The 27,118-nt window shown below is 41.2% G+C and overlaps 2 protein-coding genes across 3 annotated transcripts; one reads left to right on the forward strand and one right to left on the reverse strand.

Moving 5' to 3' along the window:
* The first annotated feature begins 4,220 nt into the window (after positions 1 to 4,220).
* On the forward strand, positions 4,221 to 18,393 carry LOC310992065 (endothelin receptor type B-like). 2 transcript variants are annotated; one of them, XM_083980036.1, is made up of 8 exons: positions 4,221 to 4,438; positions 10,600 to 11,156; positions 12,582 to 12,694; positions 12,790 to 12,994; positions 15,863 to 16,012; positions 16,111 to 16,244; positions 16,364 to 16,472; positions 16,582 to 18,393. In XM_083980036.1, the coding sequence occupies exons 2-8, from the start codon at positions 10,770 to 10,772 to the stop codon at positions 16,720 to 16,722; spliced, it is 1,239 nt and encodes a 412-aa protein (XP_083836162.1). In that variant the 5' UTR covers positions 4,221 to 4,438; positions 10,600 to 10,769; the 3' UTR covers positions 16,723 to 18,393. The 2 variants fall into 2 exon arrangements, with proteins under 2 accessions (XP_083836162.1, XP_083836163.1); XM_083980037.1 differs by having other exon boundaries at positions 4,221 to 4,419; positions 10,590 to 11,156.
* A 2,760-nt stretch (positions 18,394 to 21,153) lies between these two features.
* Positions 21,154 to 26,135, reverse strand: polr1d (RNA polymerase I and III subunit D). The gene is made up of 5 exons (XM_083980602.1): positions 25,989 to 26,135; positions 25,115 to 25,212; positions 24,821 to 24,897; positions 22,856 to 22,938; positions 21,154 to 22,320 (listed from the first exon to the last, which is right to left on the reverse strand). Exons 1-5 carry the CDS (start codon positions 26,127 to 26,129, stop codon positions 22,273 to 22,275), a joined length of 447 nt encoding a protein of 148 aa, XP_083836728.1. The 5' UTR covers positions 26,130 to 26,135; the 3' UTR covers positions 21,154 to 22,272.
* Between the last annotated feature and the right edge of the window lie 983 nt (positions 26,136 to 27,118).

Raw genomic sequence — 27,118 nt, forward strand, 5'->3', positions numbered from 1 at the left:
TGAGAAAGCAAGCAAGAACATTATCTTCAGAGCCAAGTGGTTAAACGGACATCAGTGTCCGGTGGGATGAGCTGTAATGAAGCTACGGCTTGCAGCAGATCACCAATAGAGGAAATCCTTCGACGAGGACCCACTGCTGTGCAAAAAGTGCACACCAGCAATTTCAGGAAACTGGCAGTGCCTGATTGTCCTTATTGCCAGGGAGAATTGATTGCAGCAACTGAGTCGAAACAGGAAGAGCGGAACTAAGTACAGTCGTCAGATGAAGCCGTCTTTGGCCTTGGCCGTTTGGAAGGAAATGTGGATGGGGAGTGAGGCTGATCCTGCCCTTTCAAAGAGACAGCTTCCTCAGGGTTGGATGAATTCATCCTGATTTACTTAGCTCATTTTTTTCCCCTAAAAAAAACTCACACTGCTCAAGTATGTGAGGGTGAATGGAAGCCTGAGGAGCGTCCTGTATGACCTGTAATAACAGGCACAAATATTTAGAGCTCTGAGAATCAGACTCACAAAATCACAACCGGACATAAATCCAGTGCACACGTTACGACTTTAAGATTTTGGTCCAATGAAACATCAGATAACATCCAGACAGCTGCAAGGTTGCAACACTGTACGTGTGTGTGTCCGTGTGTGTGCGTGTTGCAACGTCAAGGGAGGGGGGAGCAGAGCAAGATGGGTGGTGTTGGTCGGGGGAGTCATGGTGAATATGAAGAGGATTTACAAACTGTTTCTACTTATTTTGTTTTGGTTTTTATTTGCAATGGTTTTTTTGTTGGGAAATTCAATTACGGAAAAAGAGATTTAATTATGTGGATTAGGGTTACCATCACACAAGACCACAGGATAAACTAGATCTTCTCTCCTGTGTTGACCTGTCTGAGTCCAAGAGTTGTGCAAGAGAAATCATGACCAAGTGGAGGTTGTCAGTGTTTGTAACCATTAAAGTGAAGCTCTTAGAAAAATGAATCTTTGAATTCATCCTCATTCATCTCTTAACATTTTTCAAGATCACACAGGAACACTCTTATTGCAGACCGTGTTTCTGCAGAATAACACGAGCGTCAGATTTGCAGCCAACAGAAACATCTCCTTAGACTTGTCTTCTGTCAGAAGGAAACATTCACAGCTGGTGCTGCTCAGCCACAGCTGATTTATGTCAAAGGGTATATTTAACCCTGTAGTGTCCAGTTAAGTATGAATCAATGACCTACATTAGCAGATACCCCTGATCTGAACTCCCTGTCAGTCAATCATTTCTCTGATTTTCTCCAATCCAAATCATTGGCCTGGTATATAGCCTATTTAGCATATATTTCATAAGAGTTCCTTTGCAGAGATTTTTTTTTTCTTTTTCAAAAATTCTTTGTCTTTGGCTTGTTTTTACTGTAGCTTCATCTCTCTGGACCCTGTCCTGGCAACTTTCAAATACTTTTTTAAGCCTCTTAGCAGATCAGAGGTTTTCTTCAGTGCATGAATGACCATGTAATCCTTTATGTGAAGAAAACATAAAATCAGCAAAATTAGGAAGTTACAGGGCTTTCACATGATGCAGGAGGTCATATACTATATTCATATAATGGACACAGAGAATGCTTCAATTGGATTTGGGTCAGTTTCTAACTTGCCCTGTTGTGCCCAAAGTTCAAGGTTAACTTGTTTTTCTCACTTTTCTGTAATTTGTGTACACAAATCATTTTGTTTCATTTAAAAAGTGAAGCATCCAGTGAGGGGTCAGCATAGTTCAAACCTACAGATTGTTTTGTTAACTAACTCAAACCAGAAATTATGAGAAGAAAAACTGAGGTTGATTTTATAGGTTAAAAGTGTATTCAATGGTGGAAAAAACAATTCATATTGCCACTTACTGTTATAGTGCAGCTGTTACGATGCTGTGCAGTGTTAGGAGTTCAAGAGGTTACGATGATGTAAAAAGGTGGTAATAAGAGAAGAAAGATAGTTTTTGTGACTTTTTTTGAACAAGGGGTATAGTACATTGTAATGGGATTCATCACATGACAACTAGGAGGCAGAAGGAATTGTGCAGTTGTGTAGTTTCCAGGGCAAGTCACCGAGAAGCAAATGAACAGACAATACATTTATTTTTAAGATTCCCATAAAGTCTTTAACAAAATTGAGAGCTGATTGAGGAGTCAAAAACAGTGAGCCTTTGCAAGTGGGCGAACATCTGCGCACCCCAGGAGCTGTGTGGTGCAGACAGAAACATCATATCCTAGAAATGTTTGTCAGGTTCCTCCCTGTGGTTATCAGACTGAAGACGGAGCCCTGCCTTGTTCTTCAGCACTTAGCTCAGTTCAAAGACATAAAATGGGATAATTTCTAGAATTTTGTCTCCCATTGCCAGCCTTTGTTTTTTCAGTCTTTTTTGCTGTCAGTGAAACATACCATCCTCTTCATGTGCATAATGTGAAGTTCAAAGTGAGCCTCTTTCCTGTGAAGGAGGATGAATAGTCCCGACACATCAGGAAGATCCAACTGTGTCCCTCTGCCAGGGGCACGTAGGCCCCGGAGCAAAAAGGACAATGGTAAGTCCCCTGTCTCTCTCACACACACAGGTGCAGAGGAATGCAAGAGATAATGTGTATAACTATGTGTATAATGATGATAATGCCTGCTAATGGTTTAATAATGTGAGACCATGCTAATGACAGTAATGGTGCACTAGGAATAGTTGCCTCCCGAAATAGAGCAGGGGATGGGTGTCATTAAACAAACTCCACAGAAAGGCCCTTTGTTTAGTGTGTGTGTGTGTGTGTGTGTGTGTGTGTGTGTGTGTGTGTGTGTGTGTGTGTGTGTGTGTGTGTGTGTGTGTGTGTGTGTGTGTGTGTGTGTGTGTGTGTGTGTGTGTGTGTGTGTGTGTGTGTGTGTGTGTGTGCGCGCGCGTGTGTGTGCGTGCACGCATGCGTGAGTGTGTGTGTTAATGGTAGTGGTGACTGTGATGGATGTTTGAGGGAGATCCTGTTTTTGGCATGTTTGTTATTGCATCAAAGTGCATCTCTGGGTGTGTGTATGCATGAATGAGAGTGTGTCACAAGCACTGAGATTTTTTATAAATTATTGTTTTATATCATTTTCAGGAGTTTCCTGTCCCTGGAGTAAATCTATTGTGTTCTTATATTCATGCTCTGTGGTGGTTTTGACAGATCTGATGTGATGTGGATGTGCATATTCACACGTAGGCAAAAAAAACAAACAATTTCTATGAGTAGATGTTTGTGTGATAATGAGTCTGTTGCAAGTTTTGAACGCTGAACAAGGCAGAGGATTAAAAAATAGTGTCGCTCAAGATGAAAAAAAAAATGAATCAGCTGTTTACAACCGCAGATAGCTGGATTTAGTTTAAGGCAGATATCTCTTTGATCAGTAGTCACGTGGTATTGTTGTAAAAATGTTCCAGTGCAGCTTAAATTGATCACAACAGGGGAAAAATGCTCTATCTACACCAAAGACTTCCCACGTTCAAAGTGTTAATCAGGCTCACGTGTAGAACAATGGGAGATACATGTAGCCTAGCTGCTGACAAGTGGTTTACTGTTGCCAAGTGTCACAAGGTCTGTTAACTACATTATACTGTCGCCTCAAACTCAAAGTATCAATAACGTACCAGCTAAGTAAAGCTACATAGACTACTGCCTGAGAAAAGTCTTTTCAGCAAACTCATTCACCATACAGATAAAAATGTGATGAAAAATGCAAGTCTCACCAACCTGAATTGTTTCCAACAAACCACCTGAGTAGTTTCTGTGAGGTGCTGGTACAAAGGAGGAAACAGATGTCAGGGAGTGTATGTATCTTGTGTTTGGAACTAAGATCCTGCAGCGGTGGGGAGTAAGGGGCCTGGGGGGCTGAACCATTCCCATGACAGTAGTGCTTATTTAAACTTTACAACTCATCCGAGAGTACACGACCCCTGCTTATCTCCCATCTCTTGCCCCCACAATGTGTAGACCCCCTTATCAGCAGAATTTAACCAAACATGTAGCATATCTAATAAGAAACATGGGAAACCGGAAACTGGAGAAGCGTTTTCCAGGAAAAGTATAATAAAGTTCATGCGTGCATTTGAGTCGCGTCCCAGCAGCGGAGAGGGAAGGATGCTCCTGTCTGGGATGTGATTGGCTGTTGCGCAGCCTCCCGGCTTGTGTCTATAAAACCCCAGAGTCGTCCGTCCGTGCGTCAGTGCTCAGTCAGAACAGGGAGCGGAGGGTCCTGACGCACAACCGGACACTCTGGACACGTCGTGAACTTTCGCTGCTGGATGTCACCGAGCAAACCGACGTAATAACGCAATAACGAGCAAACGCATCAGGCCAATTAGCGAAGCTCTGCTGGAATACCGACCGGGAAAACTCAGGCCGTTGCCGTCACAGCAGCAGCAGCAGCAGCAGCAGCACACCGGTAAGTCAGGGAGTTTAACGTCAGTGATTAGTTAAATGAACTGCCGTAAATAGTGGTAAAGGAGTGGTTTGACTGCGCACTTTGTGCAGAAGTAACTTCAACCACTTGACTTTAGTTTACTGCGCCTCTTTTGATAAATCTATCTATCTATCTATCTATCTATCTATCTATCTATCTATCTATCTATCTATCTATTTATACGTGGGTCTGATTGAATTACAGGCTAAATGAAAACGTTAGGGGATTTTATTAAGTCACCATCATGTGTGACGCTTTCGGTAATTGCAGAGTGACAACTTTGCGTGTCAAATGCGTTTTGCTGTTTTGTTTACACACCACAGACTCACATATTAACGGCTTCTAAATCTCATTCAGTCTCTCCTCTGTACTTGTTGATTGTTTTATTTGCCGTTTAACCTATTTACAGCTGACGTGCCTAAGAGATGCTCTCATACCACGACAATATTATTTCCATGCGCTTATGCAGATGGAAATAGAAGGGCTGCTCGTGATGCATTCTGATTGCGCTGCTCTATATCTATAGTCATTTGCACAAATTTAAGATTTCACGACCTGCAGCTATGCAGATTATCCTGCTGGCTCTCACGTCTAGCACATGATGGATTTTGGTGCCCTTATAATAGCAAATCAGAGAGTAGTGGCCCCTTGCCCTTTGTTGAGTGGATTTATTGGATCTTTTTCATGGCTGAGAGCACTAAACTCCATGGAACTGGCAGATTCAAGATATTTCACACCTTAAAAGAATCTATAATGAGGCTATAAACCTAAACTGTCACATCCTTGTATTTAAGTTCAGTGGAGCTGAAAAGTTTGTGTTTTTTTATTTCGAGCTGTTCATCTTTATCCTCTTTACAAAAAAAAAAAAAAAACATTGTGGTGTTGTGAGCATGGGTGTTGGCATTTCTTTACTTGCATGCAGTATTCCTGTTATGAGTATAAGGTGTTCCTGTTTTTCCAAACTGGACAAAAAAAACAGGAACACCCAATATCAACACAACTCCAAAAACTACAAGATCAAAAAAATAATCACCAAATACACAAAGCTTCACATAGTTTGCCGTAGCTTCTTTGCAATATTTGTAACATTTTCTCCTCATAATTTAATGAACTAATCCGTTTGAGGAGACAGCAACGCAAAATCAATTTGGTCATAAAATCTTGCAAAATTCAAATTTTGACCTACTTAATAATCATTCAAGTAAATAATAAAATAAAGCTATTTATAAAGATCGGGAGCCAAATCAAATTTAGTTTTATGGATGAAAATTCATGGAGAAATGCATTATCCAAAATAAGGAAAGTCCATTGTGTAAATTTGCTGAAATTTCACATCGTGCGATAACTGAGGGGCAGCTCTCTCAGCTGGCTGCAGCCTCTGCACATCTTCCAGTCATTTATATGTTTTACTGCCTCCCTCCCGCCTTCGGGTCACTCTTATGACTCCCATCCTCTCAGGCATTGTACCTCAGCTTTCACACTTTCTTCTCCTATGACTTTGCCTTTCCTGTGTTTTCCTCTTCCTTCTATTGTTCCTTCCAAACGCTCCAGTAGATCAAACTGCCATTCATTTAAATTTTGGCCTCTTTTATTGCTGGTTTGCTTCTGCATTTCTGTGTTTTTCTTCCACACCTAGAATACTTGTCATCGCTCTCTTCCCACTCAAATAGACATTGTCTGACCACTGTAGTATCCCCTCCACTTTTACTCTGCTGCTTGCCAACTTTCCACCTCTTTCTCTCTAAGATCTGGAGCCAGCTGTGGTAAAGGCCGGAGATGGTCTCTGCAACAAAATCTGTTTTAGATCAAGTGATTCGGCCCAATTAAAACACAGCTTTTCAATTAGATCAGACAATCCCACTTTAACTTGGCCTAATGAGCTGCCATATTCTACAAGACAAAGGCATTATTCAGATGGTGGAGGGGATATATATGGATGGTGGCCAACTTTTTTGAAACTGGTTTCTTGTGATATGTGTTTGAGTTCATGTGATTTTGTGTCTTTGTGTGTGTGTGTGTGTGTGTGTGTGTGTGTGTGTGTGTGTGTGTGTGTGTGTGTGTGTGTGTGTGTGTGTGCGTGTGCGTGTGCGTGTGTGTGTGTGAAGAGAATGAGTCTCTTTGAGCCAATTCATAGCTATGAAGGCCAGTTGTGTTTGAGAGTCTTTGTCCAAAAGCATGTCTGTACATTGTATGTGGTATGTAAGATGGACCTGCATATTTTTTTTGTACATGTAGCCTATCTGTATTCTTAGATGTGTTTATGAAAAAGTTCAACAAAGTGTTCGCAAACCTCAGCCCTCCCAAGCCATGGTGTCAGGAGGAGGTTAGCACATCTGCTCAGAGAGGGAGTGAGAGTGTGTGTCTGTGTGTGTAGCGATAATGCCGCCCTCGTCAATCAGCTCATTTATCTCTAGAGAAGCCCCAGGGCGTTCTGAGGGGGTACACATGATTCTTGAGAGACTCAGAGCCAAACTACGAGACAAAGAAAATATCTCTGCCTCTCTCACTCACTCACTCTGGACACAGAGCTGTTTGTCATCTAACCTGTAACTTCAGTTATCATGACTCTGTTCTCCCCTATCCATCTTTGCTCATTTCACTCCCTTCTCTGTACGTGCATTGATAAAAGCACCATCAAAGTGCTTTTCTGTGATACAGAACATCTCACAGTTGTGAAGACATTCTGCTTTGATTTTAATCCCCGTTGTTTCAGAGCCAGTTTGCTCATGAAACACGGTCAAAGTTGATGTCTGAACCAATACTGCTGCACCTCCTTTGAAGATATGTTGCCTGACAAAGAGTGGGATCGGACTCAGTTGTTGCACAAATTCTCCCTGGTCAACTGTGCTTCCTAGAAATCACCTATATTGTTGCACAAAGGAGACTTCAGGCTTGCATAACTACAAAATAAATCATTTAGTTCATCTCTTTCACTGTGGAAATACAGAAACCCATCGGTGTAACATCTCAGCCTGCAGTCTGACTTCTTGCATTTCCCTCTGCTCCGACTTGAACTTGATTCTTGGACCTCACTGCCTGGACTCCTGTCAGTTGATAACACACCGTAGAGTGTGTTGGAAATGCACAACAATGGTTTGGGATACATGGACAGTAGTATGATAGCATTTTCCTCAGGTCTCCCACAGTTTTACGTCCACTGGGTGAACAGCTTTGACTTGCTGTAGCTGTGCCAAGACTGCAAGGGGTGAAGGTAATGTAACGATTGCTGTCCAACCCCCAGACTAACTCCCCTTCTGCAGCATGATGATAAATCCAGTGATGTTCACTCTCTGGCCACTTTGGGATTTCTTCTGGTTCAAAAAGTTGAGTGGAAAATGGACTAAACTGCCGGACTGACTGTGGTCTTCCAACTTTGGCCTCATCTCCCTGTCAGTCTGGTAAATCATCTGCACAAATGTACCTTTTTAGACTCACTGGAGAAAACTTCTTTTACCACAGCAGGTGGAGCTTCTGGGTGCATTTCCGTTCCGCTCATCCCCAGATGTTCAGTCACATTGTTGCCAATGATTGGTGGTTGTGGTAACTCTTGACATCATGAGGAACAACTACTGACACAAGGAGATCTGGCCTCAGGCCCCGCTCTTATCAGCTTATCAGCTCATCTGTGACCTGTAGCTAGATGTGTGGAAGGCAGTTTTTGTTGTGTTGTCGCTCCCAGCATGCACTGATTCCCAACAGGCGCCATCAGCTTGGTTACGTAAGGACAGATGGCTGATACAGGTAGAAGCAACAATCTGTGCAACCCTTCAACTTTTCCCCAACTCTGCAGTTCGTCGTCTGGTTCAGTTTGGCTTGAAGCCAGTGATTTTAGAGGTGTGACAGTCTGGATTGTTAACTTCATGCTGTCGGATTCCCTTGTCCTACAGCCTCTTGAAAATTCCCAGACTAACAGTGTTCTCTTTGCTCACCCAGCCGGTCCTTGCTCCTGATAGACTCATTCTTACTCAGCAGGCAGCCCTTTAAACGTTAGTTGTGCTCTTCCCCATTTCAGCCATTTCTCCTCTCAGCAGGTTGACTCTTTCATAAAACCCTGAGCCTCTCGAAACGAAGACAATAGTTGCTTTATGGCTCTTAAACTTCAGAACTTCATCTGACTGCACTTGAACTCACTCAGAACATTGTACACTTGGGGCCTTGTTGTTTGTGTTTTGTATTGTCTTTCTGATTCAACACTAGTTGCTTCATTCATCCTGTCGATGAGTGTTTGGTCTGTTGCGCTCAGATCATCGAGATAGGGCTTAAGATGAAACTCAATATGGTCACATTCAATTATTCAATGCAGGATTTATCGGTTGTTGTTTATAAAGACACCATTCAATGTCGGCCCCTCCTCCCCAGCTCAATGAGCAAGAGAGCAAGAGAGTGCAGCAGAGGCTGAATGAGCTAGAAGCAAGTAAGAGGCATTAACCATTACAAAGCAGTGAATCTAACTTTATAATATTTTAATGCCATTTACATCCCAAGGCACAAATAAATCAATGCCCTAAACCGCTCCTCCTCCCATTCCACGTTCTATCCACCAGTGAAGAGTGGAGATCTGGTCACTACTCTTTTATGGGCTTTGTAGTCCCATCCACACACTGCACACTATTGGCGGTGGGCCGCACAACCACTGCCCAAAGGTTGCTGCCTAGAGACACACCGAAACAAACAAAGAAGACAGAGGACAGGGATAGGATCTGCGCAGATAAGAAGACCACACACGTCATAAGTGATTATTTAGAGGGATTTCTTCTGCGTGAGTCTTTTGTTTTGCTAATCCTGCATAGACATAGATAAACCTTAAGTACGTTTGGGTGAGCTCAGAACTGCACTGTTCATCTGATTGTCTCTGAAAACAAGTAACAGTGTCATTTTTGACTCAGTGGCTCTAAAGAGGAAGTTTTGAGGAGACTAACAACTGTCTTGTGTTATTGTTAAAAATCCAGATGAAGGTTAGGTTTAGAGGCAGAGAAAATTAAGCTGTGAAGATATTTCAATGAAGTAAACAATGCGAGCAGGCAGATGGCCGATGACCAGACAGTTGGACGACATACAGGCAGGAAAAAAGGGAACAAACAACATGAATCTACACAAAATGAACACATGGTAACATTACTGTGAACAAAAGCAGATGATCTGATAAGACTGAGGACAATAAGATGGAATAAATAGTGCAGGGCTGTTTGGGAATGAGGAACAGGTGGGGACAGGTGACTGAAAAGCCAAATGGAAAAATGAGGTCAGGTGTTTGGGTTGGTGGGTGGTACAGACAGGTGAGTTGGAAAAAGGAGGAAAGTCTATAGACATCTGGTGGGCGGACAGAGGAAGGCAGGACTCTGAAGCTGAGGACAGGGAGTGACAGGAACAAGAGCCAGACATGTGTCTTCCTGTGTCCGACTCAAGGGACAGCTAATCTGTCAAAACAGCCTGTGTGAACTTTACATCCTGTAAACATAAATTAAAGTATTCATTATTACAGTTGCTATGGCAAACAAACATATATGATTATGAATAATTTAATTAACGAAAGCAATAATGAGAATGATGCATTAGATTGGAGGGTGTCCATGACTGTTAGGCCAGAGCCAGTTCTGTCTGTGGATAGGTTTGATTAACAAAAGCAGTGATATATAAAGATTGTGGGTTTGCTTAAATATACGGTAATATATGTTTGCATTTGAAGAAAATGTGAACAATTTAATGCATTAAGCCAACTGAACCGAATGCAGTGAGAACATAAACATAACAAGTGTATATTTTATACAACCTTTGCAAAATTTTGGCAGAAAACAAATTCATTGTAAGTTTGTAACAAAATAGTATTTGCTGTTGCATTTTAGTCTTATAGAAGTGTTGTTTCTGAGAGACAGTGTTGCCTCTGCATTCAGTCAGCAAAAATAAAATTGTATGGGGTAGTTCAACTTTTTTATGATTGCCAACCCAATGTTTTATAATTGTTCCAGTTTAGTTTTACCAGAGCCCTGTTGTTTTGACCCAAATACTGGCTTTTTTTTTTTTTTTTTTTTTTACTTTTTACTTTATCTCAGGATCATTTCCATTGTTGGGATTCACCCCAAAGTAACCATGACTATCTCTCTGAGGGTTTTTGAGTTTGATTGCTACATTATGGTTTTCCTATTTCTTTTCAGGAAGAAGAAGCCCTGACTCTGACTCAACAGTGCTAGGCCCGGAGCAAGGCCCAGTGGGTTGATGTGTGTGAGCGTGTGAATATGTGTGTGCGTGAGAGCGTCTAAGTGAGTAACTTTAGATTGCTGTGTGCCTTCGAGTGAGGAATCATCTTGCTGTGTGACTGAGAGGCCTGTGTGAGGATGAGGGCCGTCACTGTGCTGTGTCTGCTGATCGTCGCGGAGGTCGGGGCCTCTCGGTTCATCCGCGACTCCCAGGGTACGCCTGCAGCCTCAGAACCATCCAAGAGCAACGCCTCTGTCCCGCTGCCACCCCCACCGCCGGGCCGACCGCGGGGCGCCTTTCCCCCCATGTGCATAAAGCCAACTGAGATTAAGCACGCCTTCAAGTATGTGAACACTATTGTGTCCTGTCTGATCTTTGTGGTGGGGATGATCGGCAACTCAACGCTGCTCAGGATCATATACAAGAACAAGTGTATGAGGAATGGGCCAAACGTCCTGATTGGCAGCCTGGCACTGGGAGACCTGCTTTATATTATCATCGCCATCCCCATCAATGTGTTTAAGGTAATCTCATTTATCCCTTGTGTCTGTCAGAGTCCTCGCCAAACTAATCTTTTACCCTGGCAATTTTGCATGATAGCATGATACAAATTGAGTTTATTCAGGGAATAGTAGTACACCTGCATTCCTTTATCCCATTCTGCCAGCCTGTGGATATTTATCTTGATTCCTGGTGCTTTCATAGTTTGAAGACTCTCTAACTGCAGTTCAGTACACTTACACAACCTTTAGTGCCTAATAATTGTTTTAACTTACATTATTGATCTAAAGACTCTACTTTACATAATCCCTGTTTTTTACATACTGTAAAAACAGGATAAGTTAAGATAAAGTTAATAAAAACACTTCACATTAGCTGAATATTTTTTGTTGAAAGTGACTGTTACAACGTTATAAAATTTTAATTCAGACATTTATGCTGTATAGTAAAAACACAACTTTAAATCAGTGCAATTTTATTACCCATCCCATGGTCTGTATCTAATTTAGTATGAGTAATTTCCCTGCACTGCATTTGCCTTTCTTGGCACGTCCTGCGGTTAGCTGTGGTTTATTTACAAGTTGATTTCTGTGGTTTCTCTCTACATTCAGTGTGCTCTGTGTGGTTTTGTTGATTTCCTTTTTTTAACTATAGACTGTAGATCCTCTTTACGAGGTATCATTCAAACTGGAAAAAAATTAATAAAAGTAGACGCGATGCAGGTTAATGTGACCTGAAATGTTGGGGTTTTGGGGTCTTCTGTCTTTCTTCACTTGCCTTGTGTGTGTATGATGTGAAAACTTCCAACAGGCCTTGTGTGTGTGCCATCACTGCATTTTATTTTCCAAATCTGAAAGGATTCATTTTGAATGCAGCTGGAATGCTGCACTGCATTTCAGGCAAATTTAATTTTCTTTAAAGGTCCTGTACTCAAACACGGCATTTAAGATTCAAGTATTTTAATTGCATATAAAAAATTGAATTTTGGATAACACAGTCACAAAAACAAAAAACGTAATGTCTTGCATATTTGTCAAACAAGAATGAAACAGTATGTTTAAAAAGCATTTTTACACACTGGGTTTATTGCTACTACAGAAATCTCATACTTTGACTATGATTGACTAAGTTTCCAAGTCTGTTAATGTCACAAAGTATTTGCAATTGCAATACATAAATCTTAAATATTATGCCATGTGCATTTCAGGCACTTTTGGCAACAACCCAAACTTTAATGTTCAAGGTAAAGAGACATTTGCAGTAAGGAGGGACACATTGTTGTTGTTCTTGGCTTTAACTGCTGCATAACAATGTAAGACATGAGGAGGAAAGGACCCCTCAATGAACCTTAGAGGGGTCTGACTGTGTTTACACAGGTGACCCTTCTTAAATTTCTCTCACTACAGATGTCTGTCTTCTCTGTCTTCCTCAATTATTTTTCTCTGCAGCTGATAGCTGAGGACTGGCCATTCGGCGTGTACATCTGTAAGTTGGTGCCATTCATCCAGAAAGCTTCAGTGGGAATTACCGTCCTCAGCCTGTGCGCCCTGAGTATTGACCGGTAAGTAGTCTTTTTCTCTGCACACATAACAGACATTAGTAGTGAAAGCAGCTAATTCCTGTGCCCGTGTCTCTGGGCTGTGTGTGTGTGTGTAGCTACCATGCAGTGACGTCATGGAGCAGGGTGAAGGGGATGGGGATCCCCCTGTGGAAAGCCGTGGAGGTGACTCTGATCTGGATGATCGCTGTGGTGCTGGCAGTACCTGAGGCGCTGGCATTCGACATGCTGGAGATGCCATACAGAGGCGCTAAGCTGCGCGTCTGCCTGCTACACCCAGAACAGACCACAAACTTTATGAAGGTAAGGCCTGTGATTAGATGTGTGCTGTTAGCAGTGATAAAGGAGGCTCCTTTTATTTAAATATAATAATAAAAGGATTTAAAAGTAGGCGAGGGGGTTGCTAATTTAAGCCTCACTATTTACTATTGGGTTATTTATTTAGTAAAAATAAGCACATCATAGATTTTTGTACATACTATTTTAAGCATAATAGCATAACATGGTGGAAGTCACATAAATTATTTATTGTGAATATTAAATTAATATTTTCTTCATTGTTTTTGTTTTAATAAATGGATGTGTTTACACACACTGTGGTTTCAAATGTATCATTAATGTCATTAAAGCAGAAGTAAGTGATCCGGTCGTTTTGGCTAATGCTGCGTTCCAGGCAGGCTTTTGAAACCGTAAATTACAGCTTCAAGTCACGACTTATGACTTTGTAGCATTCCAGTCAACCCACTCGTGTTTTTCCGAACTGGGCTGCCTTGAACGCACCATAAAGTCTTATCAGCCGACGGAGTTAGCAGCCCCCGCCCTCGTCATGGATCTATTGGTCCTCGTCCCTACGTCACCACATTCAGGCGCATCCCTTGGCTGCACACACAGCCCTGCATGCCGTTCTCTCTCCTCATTGGATAAAACTTGTAGGATACGAGAAAAGTTTTCTCCTCGGCTCAGAGCAGAGCAGAGTGAATGAGAGACCCGTGTTTCGGTCCAAACACTCTATGTTAGTGATTGCCGTCGGAAGATATAACTATTTAAGACTTATATTAACACAAAAATATCGCTTACTTCTGCTTTAAAGCAGATATCAGTGGAATGTTTTTGTTAATATAAGTCCTAAATAGTCCTATTTTCCGTCAGCAATCACTTACATGAAGTATTTCAGCCTAAACACGAGTCTCTCCGTCACTCTGCTCTGCTGTAACCCGAGGAGAAAATTTTCCTTGTGGGATACAAGTGTTATCCAATGAGGAGAGAGAACGGCATGAAGGGCTGTGTGTGCAGCCAAGGGATGCGCGTGAATGTGGTGACGTAGCACGAGGACCAATTGATGCCTGACAAGGGCGGGGGCTGCTAACTCATGGTGCGTTCAAAGAAACTCGTACTTTGTGTTTTTCCTTCCTGTGAAGTCATACCAGTTCGATCTGGTACGAGTTCACGGGTCGGAAGTTACGAGTGGCCGTTATAGGGAACTTTCACAGACAACAGGATGGTAAAAACACGAGCTACGGGTTACCTGGAACGCTACCAAGTCGTAGTTGTGACTTGAAGCTGTAACTTACGGTTTCAAAAGCCTGCCTTGAACGCAGCATTAGCCGAAACGGCCGTGAAGCTGATATCTGCTTTAAGCTAACCACCTTGGTAAATTTAGCATGTTAGCTTTTTTTTCTTTTTTTTAAGTAGGTCTATATCCTTTGGGCTTTTTTTGCCGAGAGAGAAAGCAAATGGGGAGGCAGAGAGAGGGGGGAAGACATGCAGCAAAGGGCCACCTTTGATGATATTTCCTAAATATCCGCCATCATGCTTTGGCGCGTTACCATGCTACAATTTAATAAACACTGGTAAACACAATACAGCTGAGGAATGTGATTGCAGTCAGTATTTGGACATAAGTCAAAGTAATGGACAAATTAAAAGACAAATTGACCTGATGATAGATGATAGATTAATGTCAAGGGATCACTAAAGCCAGATGGTCCAACATTTCATGGCGATGATGACGTGTGAACATTTCAGTCTGGTCCAAAGTGGTGGAATGACTGATTGACACTGCACTTCCTAGAAGTATAGCGAAGTTACTGTGTAAAAATCAGGATTGTTTATCTTATAACGCCAAGTTCAGGACAAAAGAATGAAAAAAGTATGGCAAATAAATGTATGACTTAAGCTTCATAATAAAAGCCGGGCACTCTATCTTCCTATCATAGAAATATGATAAGAAAAACTTTAGCTTGGCAGAGTGTAGATATTTATGCATTTCAAAATGTTTGATAGAGCTTGCATGTCAGAAAATGTTATGTTATTATTTTCCCTCAGGCATATGGTCAAAATATCCTTCCCACTGATTAGGATCTCTCCATCAAGCCTAAATTAGGAAAAAATCCTGTGGATTGTAGAGCCTGCACCTGATGTTACTTTCACGCAAAAATGTCAACAGAATGGTTCACTTCAAAGAGAAGTGTCTGAGCTGCTACAATTTTTTTTAATCAGGACTTTCAAACTCTGCCAGCAAGTAATTAATGATTCCGACCAAATTAACATAAGTTATAAACACTGCATGCTAATCTTCTTAAAAGTGACTGTTTCTCATAATATGTTTATTAAACTGCATAGCATGAAAGACATTGCAGGGGCGTCGTTTAGCTCAGCTGGTAGAGCAGACGCCCCAAAAATTCCAATACGTGGATTTTACCACTCTGTTGAAACAAGAAGGGTCTGAATAGCAGGTCATGGGGGAAATAAAGCAGTAAGCTTTTCATGTCAAATCTATGACTTAAAATCAGGAACTGGTCATTTCAGCTTGATCTCATTAGAAAAACATAATTTGTCTTTGATAGTGGACTGTTTTGACCTGGTGATGTAATTCGAAATGTCCTCAACTTACCCGAAAATATTTTTTTCCTCAAGGACAAAACAAACAGGTCTGAACCTAATTTAAACCATTTCCACCAAATTTGGATCCCTGGAGGTGAATATATCTTTTTATATTCAATCCAGGGCCAACCCGTGCAATGTGTAATGTCTTAACGAAAATCACAAACGCAAAAAAAATAATAAAGTGGTGTGTGTGTGCGAATATACACACACACCACTTTAGATCTGCACAGTACACATATGCCAGTGTTTTGCACATTTTTTTTGATGGGAGCTTTTTTTCTCCAGTTCTATCAGGATGTCAAAGACTGGTGGCTGTTTGGCTTCTATTTCTGCTTTCCACTGGCCTGCACGGGAATCTTCTACACCCTCATGTCCTGCGAGATGCTCAGTCGTAAAAAAGGCATGCGCATCGCTCTCAACGACCACATGAAACAGGTATATGAGCAAAAGCCCGAGGTGCGCTTTAAGAACTGTATCACCATACTCTATAAGAGATGGAGCCACATTATTGACAATATTTGTCTTTTTTTCAGCGGCGGGAGGTAGCGAAGACAGTTTTCTGCCTGGTTCTGATCTTTGCTCTCTGCTGGCTGCCTCTTCATCTGAGCCGTATTTTGAAGAAAACAATCTATGACCAGAATGACCCCAACCGCTGTGAACTGCTCAGGTAGGCACAAAAATATAGCAAGCAACACAAATATACTGCAAACTTCATGAGAACCCATTGTTCTCTGCTCCATGACTTCCTGTAGGCTTTACTGTAAACTTTGCCCTTTCCCCTGCCAGCTTCCTGTTGGTGATGGATTACATCGGGATCAACATGGCCTCCCTAAACTCCTGCATTAACCCGATTGCGCTCTATTTTGTCAGCCAGAAGTTTAAAAACTGCTTCCAGGTGAGATGGCAACGGAATTGGAGGAACGATTTGATCATTTTGAAGTGCAGTCTACAAAAAGCAGTAAATAACTGTATGCATGTTTGTTGTGTGTGTCTTCTTGTTGTAGTCTTGTCTATGCTGCTGGTGCTACAGAACATCTCCCCTGGATGAACGAGGCTCAGGAGGCCGCTGGAAAGGCTCTTGCCACGGGAACGGATTAGACCGCTCCAGCTCCCGCTCGAGTCAGAAATATACAAGCTCTTCATAAACACACACACACAAATCACATACCTCCTCTGCCAAACCCATATTCCCTTTAGCTCCTGTTATGGAGAAACAGCGTCATCACTGCCAACAGACCAGCGATCAGATCCAAGTCAGGAGGGAAAAATGTAGCAAGGTCGAGGTCACTTCACAGCAGGACTCACAGCAGACCGAAAAGACTCGGACATGAAAGGAATGGCCAAAAGTAATGAATGAAACAACAGGATTGTACCTGTTCAGGCTGTAATACTAACTAAAAACCTTTGATGAAGCCAAGGCTACATAAATCTGTTCATACTCCAACACTGAGCTTGTGTAGAGGACTAAAATCTCTCAGTGGACCATGATGGTGATACCAGTTATGGAGAATGTTTATTCAAGCCACATGTAAATTTATGTACAGTATTATTTACATGCAGATTTTAAGACTCCTGATTATATCCAGCCTTAGTGCTTCTTGTATGAATAACAGCACTGATGAGCAGCACTACCTGTTGAAGCTCTGATACCTCACAGGGAGGGAAACAGTGACCCTGAGTTCCTTTTTTCAAAATGCCTTAAGGACTTTTTATGAAAAAAAAAAAACCCGCATGAGTGTGCCTCTGCAAACACAGCATCAGTAGCTGATTAGGAGACAGTTGTCACTGCTCGACACCCATGTGCCCTGATGACATCATACACGAGTAAAATGGGCCCCAGTGTGCGCCTTACAGTCATGTGGAGAGTCAAACATCGGAACTCTTTTATCTGGAAATCATCGCTGCGTTAAGTCATGTGGAGGGCAGCTGTTGTCCTAGAACACTGACAAGTACCAGATGATTCCCATCATGCCACACAGAAGAGGTCATTATTAGTACTATTATTATTGCAGTGCTCAAGCCATTGTAAGTGGTCTCCACTGTGTATTAAGGATTAACTTGTCTCTTACAATGTAGCTTCTATTTTTCTACAAAAATATCACACAAAAAACACGTGAAGTGTGTTTCATCTTCCAACATGTGTATTCATTTATTATTTCCAAATAACTTCCTCTCCAGTCAGTGAGTGGTCATGTTACATAGATAGTTCCTGTTCCTCGAAAATTACTCATGAAGTGCCTGAGGAATACATTTTCTATAATGGACACATTTACGTAAAATCAATTTTGTACAGCCGGATGTATTTATGTGAATGCTTTTAGCAGAGATTACATTTCTTTTACTACTTAATGATCATATTAGTGATATAGACAGTATTAGCTCTTTCCATCCAATATAGTAACCACGGTAGATAGATCCAGTTAAAATTCAGGATCCCTTGCTGATTTTTAATGCGGTAAATCTGTGAATGAATGAAGGAGGCTCGAGGATTCTCATTCTGAGAAGTACACTATATGGGGTGTTACACAGTAAGACAGTGTGTTGCTATATTTTATGACGTCTGCAGACAGAGGTAGCTGTGAGAACCCAGTCAGCACGTAACTGTGACAAATCCTGTGTCGCCAGCTCATGAGAAAAAATACCGTCATGTAACTTGTGTCTCTCTGAAAAGTCAGACATGAGGAGAAATTGCAGTTTGTGCATGAAAGTAAGTCTCCTGTCTATCAGAGTGAACACATGCATTGAGTGTTCATAGTGTTTAACCATAGACCTGCATGCTACAACTGAATGTAAGCAAACTTTAGACATAAATGAGCCAAAATAAATAAGCACAACATTAATGTATCTGGTGCATTTTCCATACTTGGTGCATTGTGACAAAAAATGTGGTGTAAAATATTGTTTTCTTTACAATCAGTAAGCAAAGAACTTTTGCTGAACAGCCCGAACCAAACAGAATGCGTTTAATGACCCTAAAGCATTTCTAAATAGGCAGGATTTCTGTGTAGCATATCAATGTATGGGCGAAAATAGTGTAGAGTTTGTATCAGCTCTGAAATCACCTGATGATGCAGTATGTGACTCATTAACTCATCCCATCTATTAAAGCAGAAGTGAGTGATCCGGTCGTTTTCGCTAATGCTGCGTTCCAGGCAGGCTTTTGAAATCATAAATTACAGCTTCAAGTCACAACTTACGACTTTGTAGCGTTCCAGGCAACCCACTCGTGTTTTTCCGACCTGTTTTACCGGTGAAAGTCACTATAACGGCCACTCGTAACTTCCGACCCGTGAAATCGTACCAGTACGTCTTTTTGTACAGTCTATGTACCAGATCGAACTGGTACGACGTCACAGGTCGGAAAAAAACGAGTTTCCTTGAACGCACCATAACAGTCCTCGTCCCTACGTCGCCACATTCACGGCGTTCCTTGGCTGCACACACAGCCCTGCATGCCGTTCTCTCTCCTCATTGGATAAAAACTGTAGGATACGATAAATGTTTTCTCCTCGACTCAGAGCAGAGCAGAGTGACTGACAGACCCGTGATTCAGACCAAACACTCTATGTAAGTGATTGCTGTTGGAAGATATAACTATTTAAGACTTATATTAACACAAATATATCACTCACTTCTGCTTTAAGACCATCTTTACCCTGCTTTTAGCTGAAAACATCTGGACTGGAGGATGTGAGCAGCTTTGCGACTATCTTTGTAGAGGGACCACCAAGCTAATATATCAAAAAGTAATTTGAGGTTGAATATAAAATGTGAATATGAGCCCTGATGTTTTGAATTACATTTATACTGTCTGTACCTATTTGTTGAGAGTATGCAGTAATAAATATTATTTTATAGCATTTGTGTGGTTTAAATTATTTTCTGGGTGAGAAGAGCATGGATTTATGACCATGCCTCATGTGATGCAGCCCATAACTCCTGATGCACTCATCATACTGTATATGCATGTATGCCATATATCTAAGGGGGAGTTTGGAAAAGAGTTTTGATTTACTTTACATGTAAGTCTTTAACATACTTCCTTACATAAATACACCTCTTGTTTTGTCAGTAGTATAACATTAGTCCACCAACAACTCCTCTCCTCCCTCTTTGAGTGCAGCTATGATATGGGAGAGCAGTGCAGTCTTGACAGGAATGGACGTAAACAATCATCTTTGTTTCTCACAGCCTGTCAGAGGTTAAATATTGTGTCACTGTTTTTTTTTCTTTTTCGAGGTTACCTTTGGCTTCTAGCAGATTCAAGAGAAAGATCATCAAATGAAAACAGATGTCAGATGTGTTGAGCCTTTTCCTAGCTTGAAATTATTGCTTGAGACAGCTCGACATGAGGCTCCAGGGGTTGGTTCCAACTGGTTGACAGAGATAACTGCTGATGAAATTTCAGAAAATCTCTTTTATTTCAGTTCGTGTTACAAAGATGTTGTTTTTTTTCACTCTGTAAATCTGTTTCTTGGAAAGAGCAATAAGTTCCATAAGACAGGAAACATTAGCGGTTACTTTATTTTTCTTATTCTAACACAGAGCAGTTTGTAGTTTACTCTTAAAGCTCGGAGTCTATGTTACAGAGAAAACTATTTAGAAATACTGGAGAGAAGATTTTTGTTTATGTAGGCTACTTCTTCTCATCTCACGAACCACACCTGAGTGCAGCCATTAATCTATGTGAAGTCAAAGATATGTACTGCTTCCTAAACCGCATTAAAACAACACATCTGTAAATGACAATTCTACAAGTGCTGCAGTGTAGGTACTGTGTAAAAAGAGAGAAAGCAGAGAAAAGCTTCTGTTAGGAGGATTTTTTCTTCAAACTGGTAAACCAAACATTCTCTGAATTTCAATGCAGTATGTTTTGAATAAACCCTGGTATGAGCTGGGACTTCACCCCTCATGCACTAAATTCTGAGCTTCATGACAAGTGACATTTTGTACCAAGCTGCATTGTTGGTCCTCCAGTCTCACTATGCTGCTTTTAAACAAATGTTTTACATCTTTTGAGCCCATGCTGGATGTGGTTTGGATATTTGATGACAGTGACTCAGACTATGACTCAGTGTTTGTATTTGAGTGGGATTTTGTTTATGTGATTCTCCCTCATGCTCTTCACCTTATGTGAGTTGTATTGATTGATGGTGCCTTCTTTAGAGTGATTAACAGCTAATGGTGGCTTCACTTTGCCTTGCCCTATTCCTGGCTACCATGCTGTTAAACCAAGCGATTGGCCATTCAATTAAGAAGGCAGGTAAGAGACTTGTATTTAGTTTTCTAAAATAAAATTGTATGAAATCAGTGGAGAGTATTACAGATGGTATTTGGCCATGCAAACCCAGATGCCTTTATTGATGAATACTGTATATCAGTTCTATTGGACAACAGTCTGATGTAGCACTGGTCATCCTTGTGACTGGGGAAAGAGTGTAGCTCAGGCCACACTAAACATAAGGTTTGTGAGGGTACAGCATCATTAGTATGTCTAAAAAAAAACAACAACAAAAAACATTTTAAAATGTATTGTCAGTTTGAGCCTGTCATCATTACAGTATATCTACTATGCAGATCCCAGGTTACCTGTTCAATTAACAGGAAGATTTCACACTTTTTTACTTGCAAATAAAAATTCATTAACAGAAAAATGCTGTTTGTTGTTGTATGCTTCACTTCTTCTTATACAAAAAGTACAACATGTATGTAGGATCATGTCTTTTAATGTTGCTGGGTGATTGACAATATACACAGGTATATTACTTCCATTCAACAAAGCCAGACATTTTGCTCCATTACCAATTATTTTTCTATTAACCAACGTCTGGCTGTGGCTTCACATATTAGCGATATCAGTTTTCTCCAAGTAACAAAGGCAAATAGGTCTACTTTCCCAAAATGTCAAAGTGATTTAAAAAGGTAAATATTACAGTTCTGTCATATTAATTTAAAAAAAACGTGTATATTCAAATAATATTTCCCATACTGCACATGCAAGTTTGTCAGTTATGAGTCATGGCTGCTGTTTTTCCTCAAATTATCTTCAGTTCGCACAGAGGCAGCCATGCGTGAACATGTGGCTGACAGATTGATATAATTAACCTCAAATAACTTTCACCTCATTATTTACACTTCTCTCCCTCTGCCTCCTTGGCACGGTATGAAGTCCCTCGCACCACATTCCTCTCTCAATCAGGACATTTTAGCTTCTACTTCTTCATCAAACACCGCTTCAAAGGACAGATGAAAACAATCTGGTGTTTGAGAGACTCATCGTTTTAGCTTTGGACATCCTTCAAACAGTACTACATAAGTAATATGAAAATAAGTATCGCAGCACACGTCAAATGGCTGGGTGATTGCTGTTGAAAATCTTAGCATGAAATCCCACAGAAAAGGGAAATTGACAGTCTTTGTTGACCAAAATAAGTCATTCCAATAATTCAAAAAAGATGAACTCAAGAGTACACATTCATCACACAAAATAACTCAATTTGAGCACAATATGAAAAAGAAAACTTTACAAGTCTTTCTGTGACATGTTCGATCAAGAGTGAGGGTGGGAGAACTTTCCGTACCTCTCTCTGAGGAGCGGACATGTAAGAGGGCAAATATCAAGGCGACTCATTTTTACAGTTTGTAGGAACTGAGTCTGACAGCTCCACAGTCCCAGATACATGAGTTGATGCTTATCATTCCATGGGCTGCTCCTGCTTCTCTTTGTACTCATTAACTCTCATCTGGAACAAGATAAAGTACATGATGTAGTCAGAGTTGGAGCTGAAACAGCCTGGAGAGTGTCACATTAAATAGATGCCAACTGCGCCCCCTCTCACACTGGGACTAGTAGGGAACTAATGACTCAGGGTTTCTTACTATGTCCCACATGGAAATAAATTCACTCCACAAGTCGATTTTAAGATCCACTTGTTGCCTGTCTTCAGCTCTTCAGAGGTCAGAGCCAATTCAACAGGGCAGAAACTGCTGACAGCAGCTGACACAGGACGATAAATGATGATCATCCCTGTCAGTACAAAAGCCTACAATACTGCTAAGCGTCAGCAGCCACCCAGTTTTACTGGTAAGTCGACACAAAATATGAGCTTCTGCGCTATCTGTAAATGGGCCCAGGCTGGACTGGATTATCTGCCACCTGCAGCTTCCTACATGAAAATAATCCTTACATGGAGATACATTTCTGTATCTGCAATGACTTATACAGTCAAATGCTGATTAAGTGACTGACCAGGGTTTGAAATTGATATGCAGGTTTACCTGAAAGGTGTTGAGAACATGTTGACAGACATCGCTGAGTTCGTTCAAGCCCCTCCGTAGAGGCTCTGTGGCAGGAACACCCCCTGAAACACACAAAAGATTCCTTTGAAGAAACATTACTGTTATGGTGGTAACATATACAAAATCTACTATGGTAGTTCAAAACCTTTCTGGTAGCATTATGGAGAATCAAGTGTGTACAGAGATTTTTTTTTCTCTTGGAGAGCAGCAGCAGTGTCCATGAACCAAGATTTGCATTAGGTTCATGAACGCAGATGTTAACCAGAATGATTCCTTGTGGTCATAGTCGTTATTCTGAGCTCTTATTTCTATTTTACTGCTCATTCTGCATCATGCCTCCAGAGCCGCCTGGGCTAAGCACGCCTTTGAAGGGAGAACAGCTACGTGATTAAGTTGTCTCCAATTGTAGACAGTTTGTCTAATTTCGGGCTGATAAGCATCTAAACTCTTTGTAGCTTTATGTAAATCATCAAGTTATGATCTCAGTTCTTCTGGGGTTTCTCTTTTGTGAGACATGACTCAAATCAGCAGATGTTTCTTGTACATAACAAACTCAAAAGGTTTTCTTAAAGTCAAAAGAGTTCAACCCTTCATATCCCATTTTTTTCTACTGACTGGACCTCATGTTGGTAACTCCTGACTTGTATTGTGTTTTTTTAAGGCCATTAAAACAACACATTCTTTTTAATTGAAAATATATAACAATATTGTGATTAGTGTTACTGGTTCCTTATTATAAGTAAATTCTATAGCAGCGGATCATCATCAGTGACATAGCTGATCATCGTGGTCATGGTGGGGAACAACAATAACAGAAACACATCTATTAACACTACTGAGTAACTGCTTGCACAGAGGAACCAGGGTTTTTCCTGGTGCCTGAGAGGTAATCGTGTCTTGCTGTAAGTAAGCTGTGGGGAAAGATCCTGCAGGCATCCTGAGACTTAGTTGGACAACAAAAACAAGTTGTTTTCTCCGTCTTACAGAGTCATTTCATGTGATGGGGCTGCTGCTATCCTTTGGCACTTTGTGCAGAGCGGCTGACATTCCATTTAGAACAAGGAAAAAGACTATAGTTCTGTGGACTCTCTGAGAACAAGAGGCTGTGTATGTGCACGTGTGTTACTGAAAGTTGGGGACTCTTGTTTCTTGTGCATCTGAGTGGACAAAGTGAGGGCACCAGACTCCAATCAACATGTTTACATGTTTACAAGACAGCCTGAAAATGGTTATCCTGACCCCTTCAACACACATGCACTAGCAGTTTGAATTTTCAAGCACCCCATTATCCAATTTTTCCACAGTTCCAGTGAATAACGTTATGTAACTTCTTTCGCTTACTTACATACCTTCTGTCTGTAAAAAGGCACTGTTGGAACAAACTGTGTTACTACCTTCTGAGTCATTATTTAGACAGTACTAGCAGGAAGTAGCTACTGTAGATTGTAGTCAGAATGCTGAGAATAAGATAAGTAGCAGAGGAGGACAGATTGATTGGTCAGGGGTTCATCCTACAGAAAGATAATGACCCAAAACAGTAGAAGAAAAGAACAAGACAGTGGCCTCACATGATGGGAGAGCAGCACACGCTCCAGAGGCAGAGGGTAAAAGCAAAATAAAGCACAAGAGCAACAGAATTGTGGAAACTTTCTGAATTACATTTAATTTTCTATTGCATGACTGTGTTCTGCTGCTGGATGAGTCAAAAATTAGTACAATAGTGAATAAGTACAATGAATCAAATTGAACATGAACACCACACAATGTTTTTAAAATCACCTATTGATTCTTTTTTTCTACAAACACTGAAACATACAAGTATGTCACAGCTGGAAATGGGGGTGTTCATTTGACTGGAAGTATATGTACACACAGGCACACACAAACCTTGGTTGTTAGTGGAAAAAAGCAATATGACATGTAGGCATAATTAGATTCTCTCACCTCGGGTCTGAATGCGCAAGTTGATCTTGCTCTCCGATGGATGGGTGATGGTATAACCACAAAAGTCCACATCCACACTGATGGAAAAGAGGAAAGTGAGAGGGAGACGTGTTATAAAATGATCTGTGTTTGGTTTAAAGGGGGAGGAGATATGATTAAAAATATTGATAGTTTTCCACTATTGACTGAATCATGACACAAATAGCACAAATTAAGTGTCAGTCATACTCCGTTACTGCAAATAGAAAACCAGGTCAAACCCCATGTCCATGACATGTGAAAAGCAACACTAACTGTTTCATGATCATGTATCTGAGGGAGTTTCCCAGTGTATGGTCCTCATCATGCAGCACAAATGTCACACAGCCCTCATCAGCCCCATCAGCTTGGACCTGAAACACAAGAAAACATTATAACAGAAATGTATTTAACAGAATTAAAAACCAGAGGTGGGAATTGTGGAGTCGTCAAGTCATCTCCATGCCATGTATTTGTTCAGTTCATGCACTAAACCATCTGAGTCCAATCAGCACAGCTCTTCAGCCAGGAAGGTGAGCTAATTAATGACTGAGCAGAACAAATGCATGGCATGGAGATGACTTGATGACTCCACAATTCCCATTACCCAGCCCCCTCCCTGGAGATTAGTGAGAGGGAGAAATAGGTCAGACTCAGAGGGAACGAGTAATCAATTGTCAACATATTTAACACTTATTAACTCACAGATGTTCACTGACAAGTGACAGTAAAACACACAGAGCTTCATGCTGAGAAACTGAGGGAGCACTTGGCTGTTTAAACTAAGGCTGCCCCCAAGTGGAAAGACCTTGAGACAACCACGGACTGAAAGGGAGGGGGATGTAAAGTAGAGCGTATTACATTGAAGATACATTTAACTCTAGCTACACGAAAGCCCCCATCATAGTCCCCAGCTGTAACTACATTACAGACAGCAGAGAACCGCTTTGAATGTAGTTTGGATTTCAGTTGTTAGCTGTTTTGTCGCATCTATGCTACTGTAGCCTCCCACGTGAGGAGTCTGAATGTGCTCGAGATGCTGTCATAAGCCTCTTTACGTTCATAACTTCCCTCCGAACGGTGTTTAACAACGATAAAACGATATTAACTTGCTGAAACATAAAACACATAGAGCATGTTCGCTTCTTACCATTTCCAGCACTGGTTTCTTTTCGCCCTCTGCAGCCATAATTCTGCATGCCGTCAATACAAACTGTCCAGTGTTTGGTTTCAGCCCTGCTCTCCACGCTGCTTCCTCTTCTTCTTCTTGGATTTGAATGGCGGCTGGCATCCAGGTGCATTGCCGCCACCTACCGGACTGGAGTGTGGCACAGTCAATTAGCAGGAAAATAATAAATGAATAAATAATAATAATGGTATCAGTTACCTCATGTCCCATATATTCATTTCTCTTTTTAGAAACACCACTCAGACCCACGTGGATCAGATCGTCTCGCTGATAAGCATATTCACCCCCCCCCCCCCCCCCCCCCAATTCCCACTTTCCTTTATGACTCTTTATGAACAGAAATCGCCTATTTAAACCAGTAAAAAGTTCAAAATATACAGTGTAGACCACTATCATTGTAATATTTTTTCCTGTTTAATTCTTTTTGGCCAGTAGATGGCCTAGTAGAGCAACTGAAGCCCCAAGAACCCTTTCCCTTGATAAAAAAGCTTCAGTGCTTCATGAAGCTTCATTTCGCCATCACTACCGTCAATACAAAATTCCTGGTATTTCTGCCCCCCACGCTGCCTGATAGGCAACGCACCTTGAACCCCCTCCCAGAGCCATTGTTATATCTTATATCTCTATGGCTCTGCCCCATAGACTGTAAAAAAAAAATGGCCCCCTCTCACCCATAGACTGTATAAAGCATGGTATAAAGCCCCCTCTCACCCCCCAAAAAAGTGTATTTATTAATTAGTCTGTTTAATTTTTCACAATTCATGCAATATGGCGCGTAAATATGCCAATTAAAATGAATGCATTATTCAGAAGGCTCATGAAAAGAAACAGAGAGAAATTATTAGATTTTAAATATATCAATGGATCTAATTGACATCCTGTAAATTCACTGAGCTTATAGTTGTGGGTTGGCTCTTACTTCGTGCTTTGATTGGTCTTTGGGATGTAGATTGTAGGTGTTGAGTAAGTTACTGTAGTAAAAGTAAATGTACAGGTAAACAGTAGAGCGAGTCGTCCATAGACTGTATGGACAGAGCACTGGTCGCCTGTCAGGCCGTAAGGAGGGCTGAATAAACACGGGTCTTCCGGAC

The sequence above is a fragment of the Trachurus trachurus genome (genome assembly GCF_905171665.1).
Source record: "Trachurus trachurus genome assembly, chromosome: 10".
NCBI lineage: Eukaryota > Metazoa > Chordata > Actinopteri > Carangiformes > Carangidae > Trachurus > Trachurus trachurus.